The sequence below is a fragment of a genome, unplaced genomic scaffold, assembly GCF_019419815.1.
Source record: "Pyrus x bretschneideri cultivar Hongxiangsu unplaced genomic scaffold, Pyrus_bretschneideri_v1 Contig1, whole genome shotgun sequence".
Classification (NCBI taxonomy): Eukaryota; Viridiplantae; Streptophyta; class Magnoliopsida; order Rosales; family Rosaceae; genus Pyrus; species Pyrus x bretschneideri.
The window spans coordinates 2,384,059-2,409,513 of record NW_025999390.1 but is presented as its reverse complement, the minus strand read 5'-3'; the positions used below and the strand labels follow the sequence as shown (position 1 = coordinate 2,409,513).

General features: G+C 37.3%; 5 protein-coding genes across 6 annotated transcripts; 3 read left to right on the top strand and 2 right to left on the bottom strand.

Moving 5' to 3' along the window:
* Window positions 1–294: 294 nt before the first annotated feature.
* LOC103953401 (probable steroid-binding protein 3) lies at window positions 295–910 on the top strand. The gene has a single exon (XM_009365139.3). It carries the CDS (start codon window positions 415–417, stop codon window positions 715–717), a length of 303 nt encoding a protein of 100 aa, XP_009363414.1. The 5' UTR covers window positions 295–414; the 3' UTR covers window positions 718–910.
* A 2,487-nt stretch (window positions 911–3,397) lies between these two features.
* Window positions 3,398–6,083, top strand: LOC103953412 (ubiquitin C-terminal hydrolase 22-like). Its single transcript, XM_009365147.3, has 3 exons — window positions 3,398–4,318; window positions 4,669–4,787; window positions 4,895–6,083. Exons 1-3 carry the CDS (start codon window positions 3,552–3,554, stop codon window positions 5,665–5,667), a joined length of 1,659 nt encoding a protein of 552 aa, XP_009363422.1. The 5' UTR covers window positions 3,398–3,551; the 3' UTR covers window positions 5,668–6,083.
* Window positions 6,084–6,562: 479 nt separating this feature from the next.
* On the bottom strand, window positions 6,563–8,521 carry LOC103953421 (L-type lectin-domain containing receptor kinase IX.1-like). The gene has a single exon (XM_018649587.2). It carries the CDS (start codon window positions 8,519–8,521, stop codon window positions 6,563–6,565), a length of 1,959 nt encoding a protein of 652 aa, XP_018505103.1.
* An 8,885-nt stretch (window positions 8,522–17,406) lies between these two features.
* LOC103953439 (L-type lectin-domain containing receptor kinase IX.1-like) lies at window positions 17,407–19,382 on the bottom strand. The gene is given in 2 exon segments (XM_009365173.3): window positions 17,407–18,219; window positions 18,221–19,382. Coding segments are annotated over 2 exon segments (1,923 nt in total). The 5' UTR covers window positions 19,331–19,382.
* A 1,261-nt stretch (window positions 19,383–20,643) lies between these two features.
* Window positions 20,644–25,447, top strand: LOC103953458. 2 transcript variants are annotated; one of them, XM_009365195.3, is made up of 9 exons: window positions 20,644–20,870; window positions 21,511–21,870; window positions 21,954–22,104; window positions 22,505–22,845; window positions 22,947–23,094; window positions 23,605–23,945; window positions 24,015–24,165; window positions 24,361–24,701; window positions 24,791–25,447. In XM_009365195.3, exons 2-9 carry the CDS (start codon window positions 21,535–21,537, stop codon window positions 25,313–25,315), a joined length of 2,334 nt encoding a protein of 777 aa, XP_009363470.3. In that variant the 5' UTR covers window positions 20,644–20,870; window positions 21,511–21,534; the 3' UTR covers window positions 25,316–25,447. The 2 variants fall into 2 exon arrangements, with proteins under 2 accessions (XP_009363470.3, XP_048434790.1); XM_048578833.1 differs by lacking the exon at window positions 20,644–20,870 and adding an exon at window positions 20,925–21,119.
* Window positions 25,448–25,455: the final 8 nt, after the last annotated feature.

Genomic DNA, 25,455 nt, shown 5'->3' with positions numbered 1-25,455 from the left:
TAAAAATGCAATGTTTATCAATTTTTTTGATCCTAATTTGGCTAATATTTTGTAAGCGTGATCTATGAAATATAATTTGAAAAATAGATGATTCTGACCGCTAAAGTTTGAGAATTATCCATGAAGAGCCTGTTGAATGAAGTAAAGTTGCATCCAAAATCATTGACTTATAAATAAATAAAAAGGAAAAATATAATCAGAAAAACAAATAAAATGTTCTAACTTTCAATATCCACCTTTCCTTTTTCCCTAATAAAAAAAATCTGGAAATAAATAATTTTAATTTTGGTTGACGAAGAACTTAAAAGAACAGACGATCGACAAATCGAGCATTCATCTATTCCGATACCCAACAACCTCCAAATTCTCCATATTTACCATCGTCGCCCTCGCCAATAGTAATCCAACACAACGATGGAGTTCACGGCCCAGCAGCTGATCCAGTACAACGGCACCGACCCATCGAAGCCCATATACGTGGCGCTCAAAGGCCGCGTCTTCGACGTCACGGACGGCAAGTCGTTTTACGGTCCCGGAGGGCCGTACGAGATGTTCGCCGGCAAGGACGCCAGCAGAGCTCTGGCGAAGATGAGCAAGAACGACGAGGACATCACCGCCTCCCTCGAAGGCCTCACGGAGAAGGAGATCGGCGTCCTCGCTGACTGGGAGAAGAAGTTCGAAGCTAAGTACCCAGTTGTCGGCCGCGTCGCTTCTTGAAAAAGTCTCTGCCTTTGGTCAAATTTAAGGGTTAATAGTATGTCGTTCGACGCAAAATAAGTGCTTTTGGGAAAATCTGCTTCTGGGTATGTGTGGTTTTTATCAGTGTATGTGATCTTGGAACTTGGATGTTGTTGTTTATGTTTAGCTGCCATGGATATGAATAAATAATTAAATATTATGATTGTGTGAATTTGGATACATCGATAATAAGTTGTGTTCTTGGATGTATAGGTTGAGTAATAGGCAGATTTGTGCAGTTTTATTCAGCCGAACTAATTGTATCCCTAGCGTTGTATGGATTATCTGCGTTTTTCCTGTATTGGTATTTGGTAGTGAGGGAGGTTGGACTTGCACTCGGATTCCATTGAGGCGGTGTCCCAAGTCAATCATGTGCTGCTATTGCCATATGAGCAAGTTAAACACATAAAAAATTGGCTTGAGATACTACCACAGTGGTGTTTCGGGTGTAGGTGAGTTTCTCTCGTAATGAGTGCTGTACTACTGTGTATAGGTGTTATTGTAAGTAGGCATGAAATATAAATAGTGTATGAACAAGATTGTAGTTTGTTGATCTCAGTTGATGTATGCTGGTTTCAATTTCTAGGGTAATGGTTTTGTTTCTAAATTTTACCAAGTCTGCTGCTGGAATTCAGCAGCAGAAGACTTATTTAGCTAACTCGTCGAAAACGTGGACAATTAGAGCTTCCACATATTGGCAATTACTGGTGTTGGTCCTTCAACTTGCCATTTCAGTCATCTCTGCAGGTCCTTTTCTTTTGGTGTTCCTCACCAGCAGCAGTTGAAAGGTACTTCTGTTGATAGGCTTAGACATTGTATAAGTGTAAACTGAATGTATAAACTTGTATTATATGCTTGGTTACTTCTTGTCACTGCCTTCTGTTTTGTTTCTATCAGATACATAGATTTTAGATGGATCAAAAGTGGACTTCTGCCAGCTCGTTTAGCTGTTTATGGAGATTGATTAAGGCTAGTTTTATTTTGCGAGTGGTCTTCTATGTTTTCGGGACGAAAATCTTACGCAACATCTGCCAACACACAAGTTCTTAGTGTGGAATTGGTTCATCTATGCAGATTGCAGTGCTTAGTGCATTCGAGGGTAGTTTTACAGAGTTTATGCTTGTGATTGCAGTCACTCTAAATGTGTTGTGAGGAATGTGCTCAAGATGCCCATTTTGCGGCAAAATCTTGGGCAACCGGGTGTATATTTTCTTGTGCCCATCTCTCTCGGCACATGACATCACTTGAGAGAGAATTAAGCTTAACAGATATAATCTGAAAAGGAATTGGCTGAAATAATCATTTTCCAAATCTTTGTTGCTTGAGAGGATAAGATTTCGGTATGTTGTTAATATCTTGTTATGTCGCTGATTTGTGATAATAAGGGATAATTGGTCATGATCAAATTCAATGTGTGGCTGGTCTAGGTTCGGTTGTTTTTAAGGTTGAGAGAAGCAACCACTTCTTTGCAGGAATTTTTTACCATGTGTAAGGTAGTTACTCGCTTAGCGTTTCACGGGATGGATTTCATTAACACGGATAGACCAGAAATGGTCTTCGCAAGCATACCGCTTTCTGTTCAAGAATCGCCAACTCGACATCGTCGTCACCCGCTAGATAAGGCTAAAAACTTGTGTTGATATTTAATTTTGATTAGTTAATTGATTGAAATTTGATTTCTGAAAACTTAGGAAAAGGTTTAATCAAACTAAATCCAGGATAAAATCCACTTCCATAACTACAAAATTATCATGAAATTCCCATTATCTGTTTTAGGTCAACACGAAAATTCCGGTTCTAGTAAGGCCAAAAGGCCCAAAACCCTACCATAATGGTGGCATCAGCATTGTCGCCTAGCTGTTTGACGGGACCCGACCACTTTGATCAAGTTTTTAACGACTCTGATCTCTCTTCACTATTTGTACATTTGATTGAATATGCTCCTGATTAGTGATTATAATAATTTTGTGATCTCAGTTGTAGGAGGTCATTTTCAAATGAAGATTAAGAAATTGAACGGTTCTTATTACAAAAATTTTTCGATTAAAATACTTTATTCGAAACAAAAAATGAGCACATTCCAAAAAGGAATGCAAGTATTATCCATGTTTGCCTTGAATGTGGAAGTGTTCATTCTTTTTGTTAAGATTTCCAAGTATTTTCTTGTGAACATATACTTTGCGTGAATAGCTATTTAGTACCGAGTTCATTAATAAAAAAACGTAACAAATTAACAGTTGAGTCATGTTTGCACGACTTGATAACTTTAAGAATTCGAAATCAAATTGAAAAGTAAGAGGGCGAAGTGAAAAGGAATTTTTCATTGTGCCCTGGTGAAGTAAAAAATCTCTCCAAAGTGAAACACTATCCAAAGCTTAAAGAGCATTCTTAAATTTAATCCTATATTTTATTTAACACAAATTGAACTTTTAAAATTTCTTATTTTCTAAATAATTTTCCTTTCCTTTTTTCTTTTCAATATTCTGAGTAGAATTCATATTATACAGTATACTGCATGATGAGTCGGTCGACAAAATCATAATTTTATGCCCAAAAAGCACCTTCTTCATCCTCCCTCTTCCTTCAAGTCATCCCCAAACAGATTGCAGAAAAGTCCCTGCCTCTCTCTCTCTCAGCTGATCCAAATTTCTTCTCATCTCTTAACTGCAATATTGGATCTGCTTTCCCAAATCTTATTACTATTGGGTTTATTAATCTATTAATTTTACCAATTTTTTTTTTTAGTAAAGTTTTAATCTTTCTGCGATTTCTAACAAATCCAACCTTCCCTTTCCCAAAATCTCCATCAAAACATGTCGACGAGGAAGCTTTCATACACAAACCCAAAACCCTGCAACCACCTCTCAGCTTACAAGCTCAAACATGGCTGCAACGGCTACAAATCCCTCCAGAAATCCCTCAAATCCGCCCCGAACGGAAGAACAAGCGTTCGGATTCACGAAACAAAGATACCCAGATGCAGTTTCTGTAATGGGTTCGAAGGTAGACTCTATATTTGCTTGATTTGCTCTTCGGTTTCGTGTTTGAATCACGCAGTTATGCATACCCAGCTGGAAATCGGCCACGAGTTAGCCGTCGATGTCGAAAGGGCCGAGCTTTTTTGCTGTGCGTGCACCGATCAGGTCTACGATCCCGATTTCGATAAGTCTGTCATGGCTAAGCGCATGCTGGACTTGCCTTGCAGCACAAACAATGCGGATAGTATAGGGGAGAGACTGTGTGAGAGGAAGAGGCTGGGGGGTTCGGGTGTCGAATTATCAGAGTTTAAAAAGCCGGAAAAATCGTGTTTGGTGAGGGATCACAGAGCGAAATCGTGTTATCCGTTGGGTTTGAGGGGGTTGAATAATTTGGGGAATACTTGCTTTATGAACTCTGTGTTGCAAGCACTGCTACATGCGCCTCCTTTGAGGAATTACTTCTTGAGTGATCGGCATAGCAGGAGAACGTGCCGGAAAAGGATGGCAAACCTGCTTTGTTTGCCTTGTGAGCTTCGCGGTGTTTATTCGGCTGTGTATTCGGGCGATCAGACTCCTTACAGCCCGGCTGGATTGCTTTACAGGTCTGCCATTGCTCTGTGTGTGTGATCTTTTGTTACAGAGTATCGTGCCGAGTTTATAATGCTTAATTTTTGGTTTGTGGATTGATATATATTCGAGTCTTTGTGTCTGCAATCTGTTGCAAAGTTCAAGAAGTATCATAGTGGTATTTAGCAGTGAAATCGCTTTCCTGCAAAATGCATAATTTTTATGTCTAATTAGAAATCACATGGATTCGCTGCAAATGATAGCACCATTTTTGCTTTGTGGGATCAATTCCCTATATATGTGATTTGTCGCTAGATTCGTTGTTAGTTCTTCTATGCTGAAGTATAATTGCTTTTGGACTGATTAAAATTTTCTCTACTTCAAGTTGGTGGCAACATTCGGAGAATCTGGCAAGTTACGAGCAGCAGGATGCTCATGAGTTCTTCATTTCCGTGTTGGATGGGATCCATGAGAAAGAAACCAAAGCAAGAAACCATACAAAAGGTAATCATAGGCAATCAGATGAGTTTTAGATCGTACATGTGAAATCGTTTGTTTTTATGGTGGTCAAGAGTTCGCTTTTCCTTACTAAGTTATCCTTTGTTTCACAGATAGTGGAGACTGCCAGTGTATTGCGCATAGGGTATTCTCAGGACTGTTGAGGTCGGATGTCACTTGTATGACTTGTGGATTCACCTCGACAACTTATGACCCGTGTTTGGACATATCACTCAACTTAGACACAAGCCACTGTTCTTGGTCAGATGCATCTAACAAGCCTGCCAAAGCGAATGGCAGCAGCAGTTCATCCACTCTTTTGGGTTGTTTAGACTTGTTTACAAAACCAGAAAAGTTGGGGTCAGACCAGAAACTGTACTGTCAGAACTGTCAAGAACTCCGAGACTCTTCGAAGCAAATGTCCATCAGAAAGCTTCCAATGGTGTTGTGTTTGCATATAAAACGGTTTGAGCACTCCCTGGTCAGAAAGATGATGAGGAAAATCGACAGCTATTTGCATTTTCCATTCTCGCTAGACATGACTCCCTATCTGTCTTCTTCGATTGTGAGGAACAGGTTTGGAAATAGAATCTTTGCTTTCGAGGGGGATGAGTCTGGGATGTCTGCTGAGTTTGAGATTTTTGCAGTAATTACTCATTCTGGGACACTAGATTCCGGCCATTATGTGACGTATTTACGCATACAAGACCAATGGTACAAATGTGACAATGCTTGGATTAATGAGGTTGACGAGGGGTTTGTAAGAGCTTCACAGTGTTATATGATGTTCTATGTGCACAAGACGCTTTACTATAAAGCAAACATAGATTTGCGTCACTTGCTGGTTTCCACACAGAAGGAGGCATTTCAGAGGATGGCTGGTTGATGGTAATAGAAATGTTCCAATATACAATCGAGGCAGGGTATGCAGTTGTGAACCCAGTGAGGAGACTCCGTCTGCCGAAGCAACCTCGTCATCAGATCCCTTCGACCTAAGGAGAGCACACGATCACGTGTTGGATGGTCGCTGAAAGGCATCATCAAATTGCAGATTTCTAAAGATGACCATGGTTTGAAGCAGAGATACATAAATACAAACTCCATATCTACTGGTAGTGATATGTTACTGGGTATTTTGTGAGTGGATTTTGGGAAAACTGATGGGACCAATTTGAAAAATTTGTTCATGTTGGGTTTTTTTACAAGATTTTCTTGCTCAACATTCTTTTGACTGCAGGGTCAGTCATGTACATAACTGAACTGATATTTGGAACTAATATTTATTTTTTGGAGTCCCACTAATTAGTGCTTGTTCACTTTGTAAATGTTAATATGATCTGTTAGTTGTTAGCATATAAGCACTCGTCATTTAACCACATTTTGTATTATGTGCAAAAGAGGGGGAGTTCTCTTAAAAAAATGCAAAAGAGGGATCTAAGCACTAGTAGAAAGTTGCTGCATTACATACAGCGTAAAATTGAGCTGGGAAGGAACAATGATATGTATCCAAAAAGTCAGCCGACCATGACCAAGGATCTGCTGCATTGTGCTGCAGGATTGCGGATGTATTGACGTGCTTTCTCACGGATCCAATGTTAGAGCAAATGCATAAAGGATACCAAAAAATACTAGCATCCGAAAACGAAGATGGTAATAATTCTGACATTATTGGATTTGAAATCATACAACCATGAACCAAGTAGCTTGAAAATACAACATTTTGTGGTTATACATTGAAAAAGTTGAAAGAAGAAGAAAAACTATTTTCAATCGTGCTGTAATCATACATGATCATGAGGCAGATGATGATCATACTCGTGCATGTCGTGTGGAAGTTCCGGCAATGGCGCTTCGAGCTGAAGAACCTTCATCACTTGTCCGGCTTTTGGCCTACTCTTGCTGTTGGGATGAGTGCACCATAATCCGATGACCAACAAGCATTCCATTTCACTTGTATCAAATTTTTTATCCAATCTCTCATCGGCTGCAAAGAGAACATTTCCTGCAAGGTAGAGTTGCCAAACCCAACTGACAAGTGGCACGTGAAGTTCCCCGTCCTGGTAAGTCATCCTTCCACAAGCAATTTCCAACGCCACAACTCCGAAACTAAACATGTCAGATTCCCTACTGGCCTTCCCTCCATTTGCATATTCCGGGGCAATGTAGCCAAAAGTCCCTATAGCCCCGAGTGTCTGAGTCTGGGAACATGGATCGACAAGCTTAGCAATCCCAAAATCCCCAAGCTTAGTTCCGAAGTCTTTGTTCAACAATACATTGGCCGATTTGATATCCCTATGAAGAACGCATTGCTCTGCATCTTCATGTAGATAATGAAGCGCCGAGGCCAAGCCTAAAGCTATCTTATACCGAGAATCCCATTGCAGGGTTGTTTTAGATCCAAACAGATGCGTGTCGAGACTGCCGTTAGGCATGTATGCATAAACAAGTAAGCATTCGCCTTCTTCGTGACACCATCCAATGAACTGCACCAGGTTCCTGTGTATTAACCGGCTTATAATCTTGACTTCGTTGATGAATATCTTCTCATAGTAATCAGATTTTGCAAAGATTCTCTTGACGGCAATAGCGCAGCCTAGATCTTGCAACATACCTTTGTAAACATGTCCTGACCCTCCTTGGCCTAGCCTTCCATCGCTGGCAAAGCCATTTGTGGCTGCAACCAATTCCTTATAAGCAAATCGCCTAGGGAAAGCACGTTTCTCGAGATCCTTATTTATGGAGGTGATCACATCCTTGGAACAACTCTCAAGCCCGTCAATCCTGCGCATTCGCTTCTTTACAACAAACCAATACAAACCCACACCAAGCATCAAAACTAACAAAGTAATACCAGCAGCTGCTGCTATTAACAATTTCTTCATCTTCATATCCTTGGTTTTCTTACTGATCTTATCAGAATCCAGATGCGAATTGAATTCCCATGAACTTATGACATGTTGCTCGGGGGCTCGTCCTGTAGCGGCTGAAAAACCAATTGTAACCCATTCAGGGAGAACCTCTCGTAAGTCAATAGGGTGTGAAAGAGAAAAAGTACTGTCGATAAAAGCGGGACTAGTGCTCTCCTTGTATGTCCAAAACACACTGAGGTTGTTTGTGGTCGCATTGTAAGTTATCCATGCATTAGCCACCTTCCTTCCGTTGCTGCTAAAATCCCAACTGGTACTCACAATTGAGGAGATCTTATTCACATTGATCCCGACATGAGGCCCGGTGGGATCCCACTCGTTCGGGAAGGAATCAAACTCAACCGTTACAATTTGGTTGTTCGATGCCAACAAATTTGTGCTGCTGTTGAACAACCCTAGATTACCACCAGCAGAATTAGGTGGAATTTGAAAGCCAACAGGAGCAAGGAAAAAGGCAAAGCCGTCACTCCACCTGCTGTTGTTGTGAGTATCAATCATGAAAGTGAAATGAGTAGTGAAGTCTGCTACCGACCCGCTAGCAGACTCCCATAAGTGCAAAGGTTGTGAATAAGTACACCGCCCTACGCGGAACAGTTGAGAGATTGTGTTGAGTTCCACCATTCCTGATGAAGGTGTGGCATCACCTTCATAGAGTATGTTTTCAGTATTGAAGTTGAATTGAGGTATAGCGAACGAAAGAGGAGGTTTGAAATTAGTTCGACGAGCGAAAATTGGCAGAAAATTGACGAAAATGAAGAGACAGACAAAGCAAATGTTATAAAATGTCACCTGCCTGCAGCTTATAAGAAACATGGTGATCTTTTTATGCAGTAATGCTCGTAAAATCCTGCAAAATGCAAAGAATCGAAGAAATTATTCTGAAAGCTGAAGTCAAAGGTTGTAGCAATGAATGTTCATGAGTTGAGAACCATATGAGGACTAATGAAGGATCTCTGGTTTTTTTTTCCTTAATATTTACTTGCATAAAAACGACATGCGGATTAGTACAGAGGGAAAGGAACCAATGACGTACATCAGAAGGGGTTGGCCGGCCTGTGGATTTAATGGCTTGTGAATTGGCAGTACTAGCTCTATAGAACCGGGGACGGCCGGCTTTGACATGGTCAAGCATTAATGTGTTTCAGATAGATATCTACCATTATATTGTTAGTGAAGGAATATTATGCATATGTATATTGTACTCTTCGCATATCAATAAATCATGAAGTTTAAACTTTCGACATGGTATCAATCATTTAGGTCTTTCCTCCTTTTTGTTCTCGGCTCTCCCTAACCCTAATTTTTCCTTGTCTGTTTTCGCCGTCCTCCATGGCTACAGACACTTCTTCCTCCTCTACTTCTGCCGGCTTTTCCCTCTCGAGATTGAATGTGGCTCACTTTCTTAAACTCACGGATAGGGATGGACAACGGTTATGGTGGGCAGGCAACCGCGGTTATTTACCCATAACCGTTTAAGTTTTTACCCACATAACCGTTTACCCGTTGGGTATTTATATAAACGGATATACTCATACCATAACCGTTTATAAACGGTTAACCATACCCGTAACTGCATACCCATTTACCCATAATCGCGTACCCGTTTACCTTTTTTTTTTTACCTGTCTACCTATTTTTTTTAACAACTTGAAAATTAAAAAGAAATTTGTCATAATTTTCATTTTTTTCTAACTATTAAATACCGTTATAAGTACATTTAGCATGTATTTTTATATTAAAGGCAATATTATTTATGCATATATATGTGATGTCTCCCAATTATTTGATGGTCAATCTATTACAAGAATCATGCATGGTTGTAGATTAATTAATATTATTGTACATATATATATATATGTAAGTACGCATCAGTCTGCTAAAAGGCTAATTTGATAAATATTTGGATTTTTATTTAGAAACATATGTTCATCGATCCAAGCCATTTAATCGATTTCTATTTTGGGGTCAAATATTTATTGAAAACTTGAGGCCAATTAAATATATATATGTACGCATCATCTAATAATAACATGTTTCTAAATGCTCAAAGTAATCATTATCTTGAATTGGTCAAAGCTTCAAAAAACTCCAAAACAAAACTGTGGAACACTAATGCTTTAGCACATTCAATCACATGTATTAAACATTAGTCCATTCTATCAACTATATTTTTCTCTCAAGTGAGGTATATATATATATATATATATATATATATATATATATATTATATGGCCCTTTATAACCAAATACATCTCGGGATACTAAACCTAGTTAGAAACTAATTTTTATTTATTTATTTTAGTTTCACAAATATTAAAATAAACGGTTAAATGGGTACCCATTTATAACCGCAGGTAATACCCATAACCGCTCATTTAAATTTCACGGGTAAATGGTTATACCTATAATCATTTATTTATCTAAACGGTTACCCATAACCATAACTATCAAATTTAAATGGGCGGATAACCACGGTTACCCATAACCAATGAGTATTTGTTCATCCCTAGTGAAGATCCTCCTGACCAAGTCTATTGGGCCGTTGAAATTTTATCCAACTGCTACAATTATTATAACTTTTAGAGGGGCATCATGTTTGTAGCCTTTGGATAAAATTTCAACGACCCGATGAGTTTGGTCAGGAGGATCCTCACCCTTTGCTCAGGAGAGGATCCTGATCCGCATGTTTTGATATGAGTCTAATGTATGGATGGGCAACGGTTATGGTGGGTGGGTAACCGTGGTTATTTACTCATAACCGTTTAAGCTTATACCCATATAATCGTTTACCGTTGGGTATTTACATAAACGGGTATACCCATACCTATAACTGTTTATAAACGGTTAACCATACCCATTTACCCATAACCGCGTACCCGTTTATTATTATTTTTACCCATCTACCTATTTTTTTAACAACTTGAAAATTAAAAAGAAATTTGTCATAATTTTCTTTTTTCAAACTATAAAATACCGTTATAAGTACATTTAATATGTATTTTTATATTAACGGCAATATTATTTATGAATATATGCTATGTCTCCCAATTATTTGATGGTTAATCTATTATAAGAATCATGCATGGTTGTAGATTAATTAATATTCTTGTATACATACATACATACATATATATACATATATATACATATATATATATATATATATGTAAGTACGCATCAGTCTGCTAAAAGGCTAATTTGATAAATATTTGGATTTTTATTTAGAAACATATGTTCATCGATCCAAGCTATTTAATCGATTTCTAATTTTTGGGTCAAATATTTTTTGAAAACTCGAGGCCAATTAAATATATATATATAGAGAGAGAGAGAGAGAGAGAGAGAGAGAGAGAGGTACGCATCATCTAATAATAACATGTTTCTAAACGCTCAAGGTAATCATTATCTTGAATTGGTCAAAGCTCCAAAAAATTCCAAAACAAAATTGTCAAACACTAATGCTTTAACTCATTCAATCACATATATTAAATATTAGCCCGTTCTATCAACTATATTTTTCTCTCAAGTGAGGCATAAATATATATATATATATATATATATATATATATATATATATATATTATATGGCCCTTTATAACCAAATATATCTCAGGATACTAAACCTAGTTAGAAACTTTTTATTTTTATTTTTATAGTTTTACATATATTAAAATAAACGGTTAAATGAGTACCCGTTTATAACCGCAGGTAATACCCATAACTGCTCATTTAAATTTCACGGGTAAACGGTTATACCCATAACCATTTATTTATCTAAACGGTTACCCATAACCAAAACCGTCAAATTTAAATGGGCAGATAATCACTGTTACCCATAACCAATGGGTATTTGTCCATCCCTAGTGAAGATCCTCCTGACTAAATCCATCGGGCCGTTGAAATTTTATTCAACGGCTACAATTATTATAACTTTTAGAGAGGACCCTTTTTGTAGCCGTTGGATAAAATTTCAACGCCTGATGGGCTTGATCAGGAGGATCCTCACCATTTGCTTAGTAGAGGATCCTGATCCGCATGTTTTGATACTGGGTCTAATGTATTGCATAGTCATAGGTAGGTCTAATAAGTAGAGCAACTAAAGTGTCCATAATTTGAAAACAAAATTGCACCGACTGTCGTTGAATGTTTTATCATGACTCTTCCAAAATTAACATGAAACTTTAAGTTACACATCTAATCTCATATTTTTTTAGTGTAAAATATATCGTTGTATTAAAAAAAAAAAAAAAAGTTACTCATCAAATCTCGTCGTTTTATCAAAAATTCTATCCGACTCCTGTTTTGAATTTTCCTCGCGATTTCTGCAATCCAAATTTGAATTCGCATGAAGCTATGAGAACTACAAGTAGTTTTACATGTTTTTGTTGAGTCGTTTACAACAGTAAGCTTCATTTTTGCTGTATTTGTTATATGATTCTAGTCTATATGATTCGCGAGTATTATACATTGATTGTCTTATATAAGTAATTGCTCAAGAGGCTTTTGACATTGATTGTGTTAGCTTCGGGGCTTATAACATTATCAAGATGGAAGACTACATCTTACTATTAGAATGATGTAAAATTACTTATTCCACCATGATAGGTAGTTACAATACGATAGGTAGTTTAGCTTGTACAAGTACTTATATGGCAAGTAGTTCAGACTGTAAAAGTACTTATATAATAGGTAGTTTAGATTATAAAAGATCAGTTGAAATCTAAGTTTATGCCGACTAATATTATAATGTGATAGGTAGTTTAGTTTGTACAAGTACTTATATGACATGTAGTTTAGACTGTAAAAGTACTTATATGATAGGTAATTTAGATTGTAAAAATATCAGCTAAAATCTGGGTTTATGCCGACTAAAAGGGTACCTGAGTTGAAAAAAAAAATAGAAAAATAATATAACTAATAGCGAGGCCCCCAAGAGATTTATTGGTGTCCAAAATTTTGAAAATGTCCTAAATTAATTTTAGGAAATATGTGGTGTGAATAGAATGACTTTAACTTTGGCTTATATTATAGCCACACAGTTTTTTGTGAAAAAAAATGAAAAATTGAAATTTTTAGCTTTAAGAAATATTTTACACTTGGAGTTAAGGAAAATATTGCAAAACCTTTGGATGTGATCCTACCGATTATTAGGTCCTGAAACTATTTTTTATTGATTTTTAAAGTGAGAAAATAGAAAAATATCTTTAAATTTGGGTTTTAAATCATTGATTACAAGTGTCTAAAAAAAATTATAATATATTTTGCATGGAAATATATATTTTAAAAAACACGAATATGATAGTTTGTTATTATGGTAAGAGAAATAAAAGAAACATTAACAAAAAAATAATAATAATAACAAACTGGAAAAAAAAAATGAAAAGGGTGGGATCAGTATGAAGATAGCGACTCTTAATATGACTAGTCGTTATCTTTTTAGCGATTATCCTCAAAGAGAGTAGCTACCAATGTACCGATCGTATCATTTACTATTTTTTTTTCTTTTTTTTCTTTTTTCCATTGATTAGCTATAGTAGAATAAAATAGTAATCACAATGCAAAGTATCAACCAAACAACAAAAAGTGTTGACACATGGAGTCCTATGCATGACCTAAATAAAAAAATAACTAAAAATTGGACTAATCTAATTGTTAGGCCATAAAATTGGGAAAGGGAACATTTCCGGATTTCTTCTACCAAATCCACCTAATCACCTAATTCGGACTCTTGAAATTTTGTAACATCTCACTTCGCTCAAGGGAGTGGATCTTATAAGCCTTATATGTATATTCTCATCTTTACCTAGCACGAGGCCTTTTGGGAACTTACTGGCTTTGGGTTCCGTAGGAACTCCGAAGTTAAGCGAGTTCACGGGAGAGCAATTCCAGGATGGGTGACTTACTGGGAAGTTCTCGTGTGAGTTCCCAGAAACAAAACCGTGAGGGAGTGGACGGGGCCCAAAGCGGACAATATCGTGCTACGGTGGAGTCGAGCCCGGGATGTGACAAATTTAGTCCAACAGCTAAAGTTATTATAACTTTTAAAGGGCCCCCTGTTTGTAGCCGTTGGATCAAATTTCAAGGGCCTGGATTGATTGATTGATTGTGGATTTGGTGGAAAGGATTCGAAGATGATCATTTTCCATAAAATTGGACCTATTTCAAGTTAGTTTATTTACACATAACAGATTTGTAAGGAAGAAGTTAATTTAAACTACATATTAATGAAACTCTTTTTGTCAACTATAAGAGGGTGAAAAAACATTTTTGTCTTCTATCACAAAATAAAATTATGGACAATAAAGTAATTTGCACAAACTAAATTTTACAGTTGTTTTTAAAAGCATCATCTACATAATCCTAACAAATCACCTATAAGAACTCTGGATTTTTACAGGTGTATTGTTTTATGAAACTTCAAATTTCCATGGCATTTATTTTCAAAACTTCAAGTTCAAGTTTAAGTACAAACTCTATGTTCATGATACCTGCAAACAAACACAATATACTTGCTAAAATTTTGTTTATTTTTAAACGAATTCATGAATTTACTTGGAAATGTTATATGAATTTGGTATAAACTTTGTTTGTACCATACTCGACCAATCCCGAAACTACCAAGCATCAGACATCGTCATACCTTCAAGGACCCATTGAGGGGTTCATGCTGAGACACCCTTGTTGAAGCACAAGAATTTCCCTCCAACCAGGACGCCAATCACAGCACAACACATGTCAACATCAAAATAAGGCTCATAGAGTCCCACATTGGTCGCGAACAAAAGCTGGAGACTCTCCTCAACTATAAAAGAATACCATTCTCCTACAATGAGGGGCGAATGTCATTATTGTACTTAAACTAATCATTAGAACCCACTAATGATAATTATACTTAAACTTATGAATTTGTGTAAACCCTTCACTATTAATGAGAATTTCTCTACTCCGTGGACATAGCTAGATTTAGGGCGAACCACGTACATCTTATGTTTGCTTCCCTATCTCTACCTCTTTACACATCATCATCACTAGGAGACCGGAGCAACCAAGCGAAGGTCAAACTTGACACTTTCTATTGTACCAAAGTCCTCGCTGATTTTGTGCATCAACAAACTTGAATAAAACTTATATCTGCAGGTTGAATGTGTCCCTTGCCAACTATTTTTTGGTATAAGAAAAAGATTACACTATACACACACAATGCAATATGTTACCTATCTGTTTATATACATGTTATATTAATACATATAATGTTACATGTTAAACAGAGCAATTGATGCCAAGCCAACTGTGAGAATGGGAACGAAGAATCCATGCCAAAATCTCGCATTTGTTCAGAGTGGTCTTGATGGAACATGGAATCCATATCACCAAGTGTACTAATTCAAGGTTCATTGTTCAAATTCTTAAATTAAAATTACTTTTGTCTTGACTCCAGTTTCTTCATGTCTTTCTTAACTTCACATGCATAGATATTGATAAAGAGCTTCAGGAGGGTCATTACTAAACATCTACAAATTTGTTAAGCCTCAGCTTCCAATTATCAAACTACAGGTAACTACGGATTAGTAGATATTTAGTAATGACCCTTCTGAAATGATGGATATATTGCCGATATTATTGATCAATTGAGTATGCATGAGAACTTGAAGTAATCATTGCCATAAAAAGTAGAAGTGATGACTCACACCAGGAATCAGTTATCTTATCAGCAGCTTTATTTTTATCTAAGATTGAATTTGATATCTGTAGGTGTATATAGGTTAAATTGATTGTTAAGATGGCAATTTAATCACTTTTCAACGTCCGATATCTCCATCTCCCTGTTCTGGATTTTTACTTACTTGAAATGAATAAATTCTAGGCGTTTCATTTAGCAAAATGAGCAGTGGATAGTGCTAACTCATTTTTCTTACATTCACAGCAATATAGGCACTTTTTTTGGCAATATAGTGCTTAGCTTAAAATTAGAATGTGATTAAGTTGTATTGAATTTGTTCGATTAACCACTGATCCATTTATAGTTCATTTAATCTTTTGAATTAGTAAGCTACCGTGTTGTGTCCTTTACATTTCTTGGTATGCTATTGATATGGAAAACAGCATCTATCTGTTCTATTTATCACATGTCATAAGAATCAAAGTAGACTTGGCATCCCTTTTGTGGCATTTTTTGTGTTGGCAGATGCCATCAGATATGCAAAATCATATCGGCTACAAAGTGCAATGAAGGCTACAGATTACTAAGTTTTGCCATATGCCTTCATTGTGGCATTGCCCTCTCTACAACAAGTAAGCATTCTAATTTCACTTTGTGGAATGATATTAAGTTGACTTATGGAATAATATAGAGTTGTGTCATGCATGAAAACTATGAATCCATTTCATCATGCATTTTTTAGTTAAACTACTATGTTTTTGTTCAATTGACTGCAACTCATGCCGCATTATGCTTCACAAACCTCTACGATTAGCTTCCATACAGTATGTTGCAAGTTTGAGGATATACATCTTAATTTCTGCTCTCTGTGGTTGCTTCAAGTTTGTAATTTTATGTGCTACACTGCCACTTGATTTGATTATAAAAATGTAAAACAAAATCTGTCCATGATTTACAAATTTGTATTCGATTTTTGATGTTTTTCCAGTGTAAGGCATATGTTGCACAAGTGAGGTATGTAGGTTGTAGGGCATATATTTTGTCATCTTAGCTACAGGGGCAAAATATGTAAACTGCAGCTTGCTTATGTTTCTTCAGTTTCGTATGGAAACAAACCTTCTGCTTATTTTTGCCTTTGAACAGTTGTGGTTACAAAATTAGCTACTTGAACAAGTCCTCAACACTTTCTATTTTTAATTACCTGTTGAAATGGCTGCCTAAACTGCAGGACACATTATATGTGTGAACTAAATGTTTCTTTTGTTTCTTAAGGAAACAGAACTTTTTGGTAAACCATCTCTTTCTAATCAAAGACGTTCAGTTTCTTCCCACTCATTGTACAATGTGTTTATATGCCAACTCACTTGAATGTATATAAAAGCAAAATTGCTTATCTTATCGACCTCATTCACTCATGTATCCCTTTGTTTGTTCATAATTGTGTTGAATTTATTTAACTTAAATGTGTTTTATTCATCTGATTACGTCTGAAACAGCTGGTTCACTAAAGAAGTGTGTAAAAACATTTTTGTAAGCAATATATGATCATCCATCTTATATACTATAAAGAACATCAGTTCGATAAAATATGGTAATTCAAAATATTCTCAAAAGCATAATATCTCATAAAATGTTTCACAAAACGTATATATTAAATTATGCTTTTCATGTATGCAATTCTATTATTAAAACATGCATTTTAGAAAAGGTCCACTAAAATAAATGAAAATCGATATCTCTATTGTTGAATTGATCAAAATTAAATATCGACAACAGTTGTAGTAAGTTTTGGTAACACCACATTGATACCACATTTTTGGTGTCCCAAATCTCATAATACTCAACTCCAAACACCCAATCTAAAACAATTTCTAACTAAAATTATCAAAAATCAAAATCAACAAAGAAATCTAAATTGGAAAAATAAAAACACGTACATGAGAAAATTCACCTATCTTAAGAAAATATAATCTTAATTTATATGGAAAATGTACAATCAAACAAGTCTTTCTGAAAATTCAGGCAGTAGGCGTCGAGCTTAAGGACTTAAATCATTGCCTTGAGGCAATGGATCATCGTACCACCGCCGGTCATATGGAAGTTCCAGTAATGGCGCTTCGAAAAGAAGGACCTTCATCACTTGCCCTGCTTTTGGCCTTCCCTTATTGCTGGGGTTAGTGCACCATAATCCCACCATTAACAAGCATTCCATTTCTTTTTCATCAAACTTCTTATCCAACCTCTCATCTGCTGCATAGAGAAGATTTCCGGCTAGGTAGAGCTGCCAAACCCACCTGACAAGCGGCACATGAAGTTCCCCATCCTGGTAAGTCCTCCGTCCACAAGCGATTTCCAAGGCCACAACTCCAAAGCTAAACATGTCTGATTCTTTACTAGCCCTCCCTCCGCTTGCGTACTCTGGTGCCATGTATCCATATGTCCCTACAACTCCTGTTGTCTGAGTCCTGAACCGCGGATCCACGAGCTTCGCAATCCCAAAGTCACCAAGCTTACTGCTGAAATCGGTGTCCAACAACACGTTAGCTGATTTGATATCCCTGTGAAGGACACACTGCTCTACATCTTCGTGTAGATAATTAAGCGCCGACGCCAAGCCTAACGCTATCTTGTACCGAAAGTCCCATTGCAAGGTTGCTCTACAGCCAAATAAATGTTGGTCGAGGCTGCTGTTAGGCATGTATGCATAAACAAGTAAGCATTCGCCCTGCTCGTGACACCATCCAATGAATTGCACCAGGTTTCTATGTATTAACCGGCTTATTATCTTCACTTCGTTAATGAAGACTTTCTCGTAGTGCTCAGATTCCGCAAAGATTCTCTTGACAGCAACCAGTGCAGCCTAGATCTTGTAACATCCCTTTATAAACTTGTCCTGACCCTCCATGGCCTAGCCTTCTATCGTTCCCGAAGCCATTGGTGACCGCAACTAGTTCTTTGTAAGTAAATCGCTTCGGGAAGGCTAGTCTCTCGAGATCCACATTTAAAGGGGTGGTGACATTGAAGGAACTGTTTCTGTTCTTCCTTATCAGTACCACCAACCAAACACACATTGCCACGCCAAGCATCACAACGAAGGCGGAAACTGCTACAAAAATTATTAGCCTCTTCCTCCCTTGATTTTGTATCCTCCTACCATAGTGCATACTTGAAGTGAATTCCCATGAATTTATAACGTGCCGCTCTGGATATAATCCGGTTGCAGCTGAAAAACCAATTGTGACCTGTTCGGGTAGAACCTCACTCAAGTCGATAGGAAAAGAAAAGGAAGTGTTTGCAAAAGAGGCAGAACTTGGGTCCTCGTCGTATGTCCAGGACACACTAAGGTTCTTGGTGACAGCATTGTAAGTTATCGACACATGAGTGTTCTTCCTAGTTTTGTTGCCGAACTCCCAGATGCGAGTAATAGCTGAGGAGATTTTGTTAACATTGATCCCGACGTGCTGCCCCGGCGGGTCCCATTCCGTGTTAGAGTACGTGTCAAACTCAACCATTACAATTTGGTTTTGGGGTACTCCATATTGAGTGGTGGTGTTGAATAACCCTAGGCCACCGCCGGCTCCGTTAGGAGGGATTGGATAGCCAACAGGAGCAAGGAAAAAGGCAAGTCCGTCGCTCATGTATTGCGTAGTTTTTCGCGTGTCGATCATGAAAGTGAAGTAGGTGCTGAAGTCAACCATTGATCCAGTAGCATAGTCCCATAGATGCAAAGGTTGCGCATACGTACACCGTCCTGCGCGGAAGTATTGAGTCATTGTGTTGAGCTCAACCATTCCAAGCGAAGGCGTTGCGTCGCCTTCGTAGATTATGTTTTTGTTGTCATTGTTGAATTGAGATATGGTGAATGAAAGTGGACTTGCCAATTTTGAATGAGCAAAGGGTGACACAAAATTGATGAAGAAGAAAACACAGAAGGTTACCTGACTGCTGCAGATTACAGGCATCGTAAGAAAATAGAGATGTAAAAAGCTATTAGAAAAAATAAAACAAAGACAACTCCTAAGAGAAACAAAAACTTGGAAGCCCTCGCAAGAATATAATGAGCAAAAACTGCTGTTGACACAACGCACAAGATTCTCATCAATGAACCACCAAAAAATAGAGAATTAAACCAACAAAACTACACGCTTAGGCAAGTCATATGAAACGATCATTTTCCTCGCATAACGCAAGGTTGCAGATGTTGTAACTTGTAAGATATTGCATGAGTTGAGAAATATATAAGGACTACTAGAGTTTAAAATTAATTTTTAAGATCTCATTGGCCAGCAATATCGAATATGGGCGATGATAATGATGCATAACTAAAGAAGTATGGCAATCCCTAAGTTAAGAGTGCCAGTTAACACACATGCTGTTTTGTTAAGAGTAGATATGCTGGCTATGAGTTTGGGTGAAGATTTTATGAATGCGAATGAAACTAACAAAGAAACTAGCACGGTTTATTAGGTGGAATCCCTCTTCTAGAAGAGATTTTTCAGTGTGACCATCAAACGAGATGGTACACTATGTGTCGCTATGTAAATGGTGGGATATGTGTGTTAAAATGTTAATAATTTAAAAAATAAAATTTCTCATCACTTACATAAAAACATGTGATGTACCATCCATATTTCCGTCACAACTAAAAATTTCTCCTCTTCTAGAAGCTTCTTTTAAAACTTAACTTGGATGGTTCAGTGGGGAATTGAAAGGCACCAGCTGGATTCATTATCATAAATGAGGATGGAAATCCAATTGTACTCGGGAATTAAAACTATGCATAATTGCTGAAATTATATTGGACTTCTCTGTTTATTGTCAATTCATTTTGAATTATATGCTTACATTTTAATATGGTATCAGGGTAGATTATATGCATGCTCGGTTAACTTCAGAACATCCATGTCTTTAATATACAATAATCAATTTGTGCTTTATTATTTACGAATTGATTTTTACACACAATTTTTAGTCTATAACTCGAGAAATCTCCTATAACACATTTTCTTTTTATTTTTATTTAATTTGTGCTTTATTATTTACGAACTGATTTTTACACACAATTTCTAGTCTATAACTCGGGAAATCTCCTATAACACATTTTCTTTTTCTTTTTATTTATCAAATTGAATAGATTAAACAAAAATGACGGACCAAATTAGAAAAAAAAGAGGGTGTATGTACTTGTCATTACCGTTAATATAAGTACTAAGAATCAATTTCCCAATACTCTGTGGGCTTAACACGAAGTCCGCATAGATAGATCCGCTCCACTCTAATTCACCGCACCCGAAAAATAAAAGTAAATATAAAAACAAAAAAAATTGAAAGGGCTGCCTCCGCGACCAAACACCTCGGGTACTCCTTCCCTTATTCCGGATTAGGGTTAACTCTTTTGGCAATCACAGATCTTCCCAAGGCGCCAACCAACCCCCTCGGAAATCAGCCTCTCTCTCTCTCTCTCTCTCTCTCTCTCTCTTGCGCTCGGTAGAAACATCACAGGTATAAAGCACCGAACTTTTTCACCATCTGCTCAAACCTTTGAATATATATGCTTCTAGCCTTCGTCTCTGTATCAATATCGCACACTTTTTTCTCTGGGTTCTCGAAATTTTAGCTGCCCTATATTAGTATTGGTAGTTTTGGATAGCGGACATTGTCAGTGTAAAAATCCCAATTCGAATTGGGAATTTCACCTTCAACTACTGTGCTGCATTGTCATAAAATGGAAAGAAAAATGAAGCTTTTAAGGTTTGCAGAGATAAAGATTTCAGCTTTCAAGCTTTTGCTCATTATTTCTTTGTTGGGTTCAATGGATTTTCCAAAAATGTGGCAAATTGATTGTAGATTTCATGAGATTTTTAGCGGTGTAGCCGAAATGCCTCTACGCGGTAGTATGATTCCAACAAAGTTATAACACTTATATTTGTTTTTCATTAATATAAGCGTATCAATCTTGTCGCCCATTCATATTATGACGCGTGGAGTGGTAGTAAGCGTTTCGGGTACACATAAGAATTTCTTGTTGCTTATCTGGTTTAAATTCTGCTGAATGTGCCAATGTTGCCAGTTTTGTTTTAATAAATTTAACATTTTCATTAAAAGAAATGGTATCAACTCTGTGTTGTGCTATGTATGTCAGTGTTGATTGGAGGAGGAGGAGGAAATGGGTTGCCAAACTGCGGCAGCGAATAGTGATCGGTCAAGGACGTATTGGACTCCAACGATGGAACGATACTTTATTGATCTTATGTTGGAGCAATTGCATAGAGGAGCTCGTGTTGGCCATACTTTCAACAAGCAGGCCTGGACCGAAATGCTCAGCGTGTTTAATGCACAATTTGGCTCTCATTATGACAAAGATGTCTTGAAAAGCCGGTATACGACTTTGTGGATGCAGTTCAATGATGTGAAAAATATTCTTGGTCAGAATGGGTTTTCTTGGGACGAAAGTCGTCAGATGGTGGTAGCTGATGATTACATATGGGATGCTTACATCAAGGTGCAGTTCTTTCCCTACTCTTGGTTATTTGTAAAACTATCTGTTTTGTTCTGTAACTGTGAAATAACATTTAATGCATGTAGGTTCACCCGGATGCACGGCCTTACAAAACTAAACCGGTGTTGAATTTCAATGAATTATGCCTCATTTATGGCTATACAACTGCTGATGGAAGATACAGTCGATCAAGCCATGACGTAGATTTTGATGATGAAGTTCAAGGAGTAACCACGGGTTTGTATCCTTTCCTTGTCATAAACCTAAGACCAAGGAGTGTACAGTGTACGATTGATGTTTCAGTTTAAGAGACTAGTTTCAGGTGGTTAGTGTTTGGTAGTGTGCTGTTCTCGTGCTTGATGAGCCGATCAGGAAGCATATAGAACTCATTTTTTGTATCTTGAGAGGAAGTTCTGGGTCAATCTTCAAAATGGTAGACATTGTTACAAGTAGGTGATCTGCTTATTGTTAGTCATAAGATAAGCAAAACAAGTATCGATGGCCTGATCATCGGAATTTTATAACATGACTGGCTTAACGTGATGATAGTTGGCTTCCAAAAATTACGTATGTTACTACATAAGTTGACTTTTTGCTTTAATGTGACACATTAACTTAAACATTCCTTAATATGTAGGTGACGGAGTGGGCAACCTTGCTCCTTCAAGTAGCGAGCGCCCAAGGACAGAATGGTCACTAGAAATGGACCAGTATTTCGTTGACATTATGCTGGAACAAGTATCAATTGGCAATAAGCCTGATAATGCATTCAACAAACAAGCCTGGACAGTTATGCTTGCCAAATTTAATGAAGAATTTGGACCTCAACATAGCTTACGAGTTTTAAGGCATCGATACAAGAAACTGTTGAAGTATTATAGTGATGCAACAATTTTGCTAAGACAGAAGGACTTTTCCTGGGATGAAACGCGACATATGATTGTAGCTGATGATGAGGTTTGGGATGCATATACAAAGGTACACTGATGACAGTTTCATCATTGAGTTATATATTCTTGGTAGGTTTTTCTTTTCTAATTCTTTTTGTTATCAACGACTGATTGATGTAGTTATGATAGGTACACCCTCATGCACGGACATATAAAACAAAAGCCTTGCCAAACTTATTTAGCATGTCCCTGTTATTTGGAACTGAATGCGATCTTGGCATCGACAATCATTTGCATCTACAGAAAAACCTTGATGATACATCACACATCAAAGCTGGTGAGTTACAACTTACGACACGATGGTCATAAAGATAAAGAAATCCCCAGAAAGAGAAATGGGAATCACATGCTGTTATTTGTTTCTTTATAGATTATGATATGTTAACCAATGACATATGAAAGTTGCTGAGTTTCCTTATCACAACAGACAGGCGTTTGTAGAGTTTATCGATCATGAAAAAATTATTCATTCATTCATTCTTTTTTTTTTTTTAAGGGAAATGATAAACACGCACCCTTTTTAGCCTCTTACACACCCTATTTAATCATGGCCTTTGATTCTGTTTGATTTATTCAATCCATGGTTAGAAATAAGAGTGTGTGAGAAGCTAAAAAGGGTGTGTGAAACACATCCCATTTTTTTATAGCTTTTTATATTGTTAAATGACTGATTCGAAAACTTTCCGTCGCATGAAATGTCTGCTTCTTTTTCTTTTCATTTTCTTTCTGGTCTCTAAATCTTGTCAAGAATGAAGGGATTGCTTCAAGTAGATCTTTATTTCTGTAGGGGAAGGAAAGGGGAGCCAGACTTCAAATGTCAGTGAGCGTTCAAGGACATATTGGACACCAATAATGGATCGTTACCTCCTTGAGTTGTTACAAGACCAGGTGCAGAGAGGAAATAAACTAGGACAAACTTTCATAACTCAGGCTTGGAATGACATGGTTGTATCTTTCAATGCACGATTCAAATCTCACCATGATAAAGATGTTTTGAAGAATCGTTTCAAACATTGGCGAAAGCAGTACAATGACATCAAGATTCTTCTTAAGCACGGTAGATTTTCGTGGGATGAATCACGAGAAATGGTAACAGCTGAGGATAGTGTTTGGGATGGTTATATTAAGGTAAGCTTCTCCTTCTTGATTAACACAAAAGTTTGTTGGTTTCTTGCTACTTACATATAATGCATGCAGAACCATCCTGATGCTCGATCATATAGAGTTAAAACTATACCAGGCTACAACAAATTGCGTGTTATTTTTGAAGAAGAAACTTATGATGGAAGATACAGTCGTTTGGCGTTCAATTCAGATCCATCTGGTGAATTAGCAGATTTGATGACTGGTATGCTATCATTACTCTCTCATAATAGTCTGATTTTTAAGTAGTGTGCAAGGCAATTTCGAAAAAAAAAAACAAAAAAAAAACAAGAAGAAGAAGAATAAGCTTTGTATTTGAATGCCACTTCTAGAAGTGTACTTATTGCACTGTGTTTCAAACTCAAAAGACAATTTAAATGATCTTTGCATCCTCATGTAGGTGCGGAGAAGAATAACACGCCCTACATTCCCGTTGTTCCTTTGCCGATAGATTGGACACCAACAATGGACCGTTATTTTATTGATCTTATGATAGATCAGCTGCATAGTGGGAATAAGATTAATCACACATTCAATGAGCAAGCATGGGCTCAAATGCTTGAATCATTTAATATGAAATTTGGAATTCAGTGTGATATACACGCTCTAGAAGATCGATATGCATGCTTGGTGAAGCAGCATGACTGCATCAGCAGTATTCTCACTCATACTGGATTTATGTGGGATGAAACTCAGCAAATGATAACCGCTGAAGATGACATTTGGGAAGCTTACATTAAGGTACGTAATGCGTTCTGTTGTTTTTATCTTGACAACTTGTTTATGAGTAGAATGAACCGACCAAGGTGTGATGTATGATATGTTTGTAGGAACACCCAGATGCTATCTCCTATAGAAATGCATTCTTAGGTGGTTATAGCGATTTGAGCAAGATTTGTGTAAATAGAGAATTAGACGGAAAATTCAGTGGGCAGGGTGTAGGAATGGAAGCTGGCCCTATTGTGTTTGAAATAGAGATGAATGGAGCATCTGGAGATCTGCAAATGTTAGCCGAGGACGTTGGAATATCTGATCAACAGAGAAAGCGACCAACTTTGACGCCACCAAACTCAGTACGCTCCAAGAAAGCACAGAAAACAGGCAAGGATACGCAAAAGACTCCAGCTGAGATGGTAGACGGGGTTGCAAAACTCGCAGACAATAAGGAGAAAAATAACCGCACATCAATAGAAAAAGCAATCGATGCACTTCAAGCTTTACCAGGCATGGATGATGAGCTTATGTTGGATGCTTGTGATCTATTAGAAGATGAGAGAAAGGCAAAGACATTCCTGGCCTTGGATGGGGCGCTGCGCAAGAAGTGGTTACTGAGGAAGCTCCGTCCGCAGTCATAAGCTTTAGGGTTTTTCGGTGTAACCTTGTTTCACATTCTGGTTAGGGTTCCGGTCGTTTGCACTGTAAATTAACTTAATTATTTTCCCTCAAAGCTTTGAGCGCCAATAACAAATCCGAGTCCAATAACAGAATGACCAAA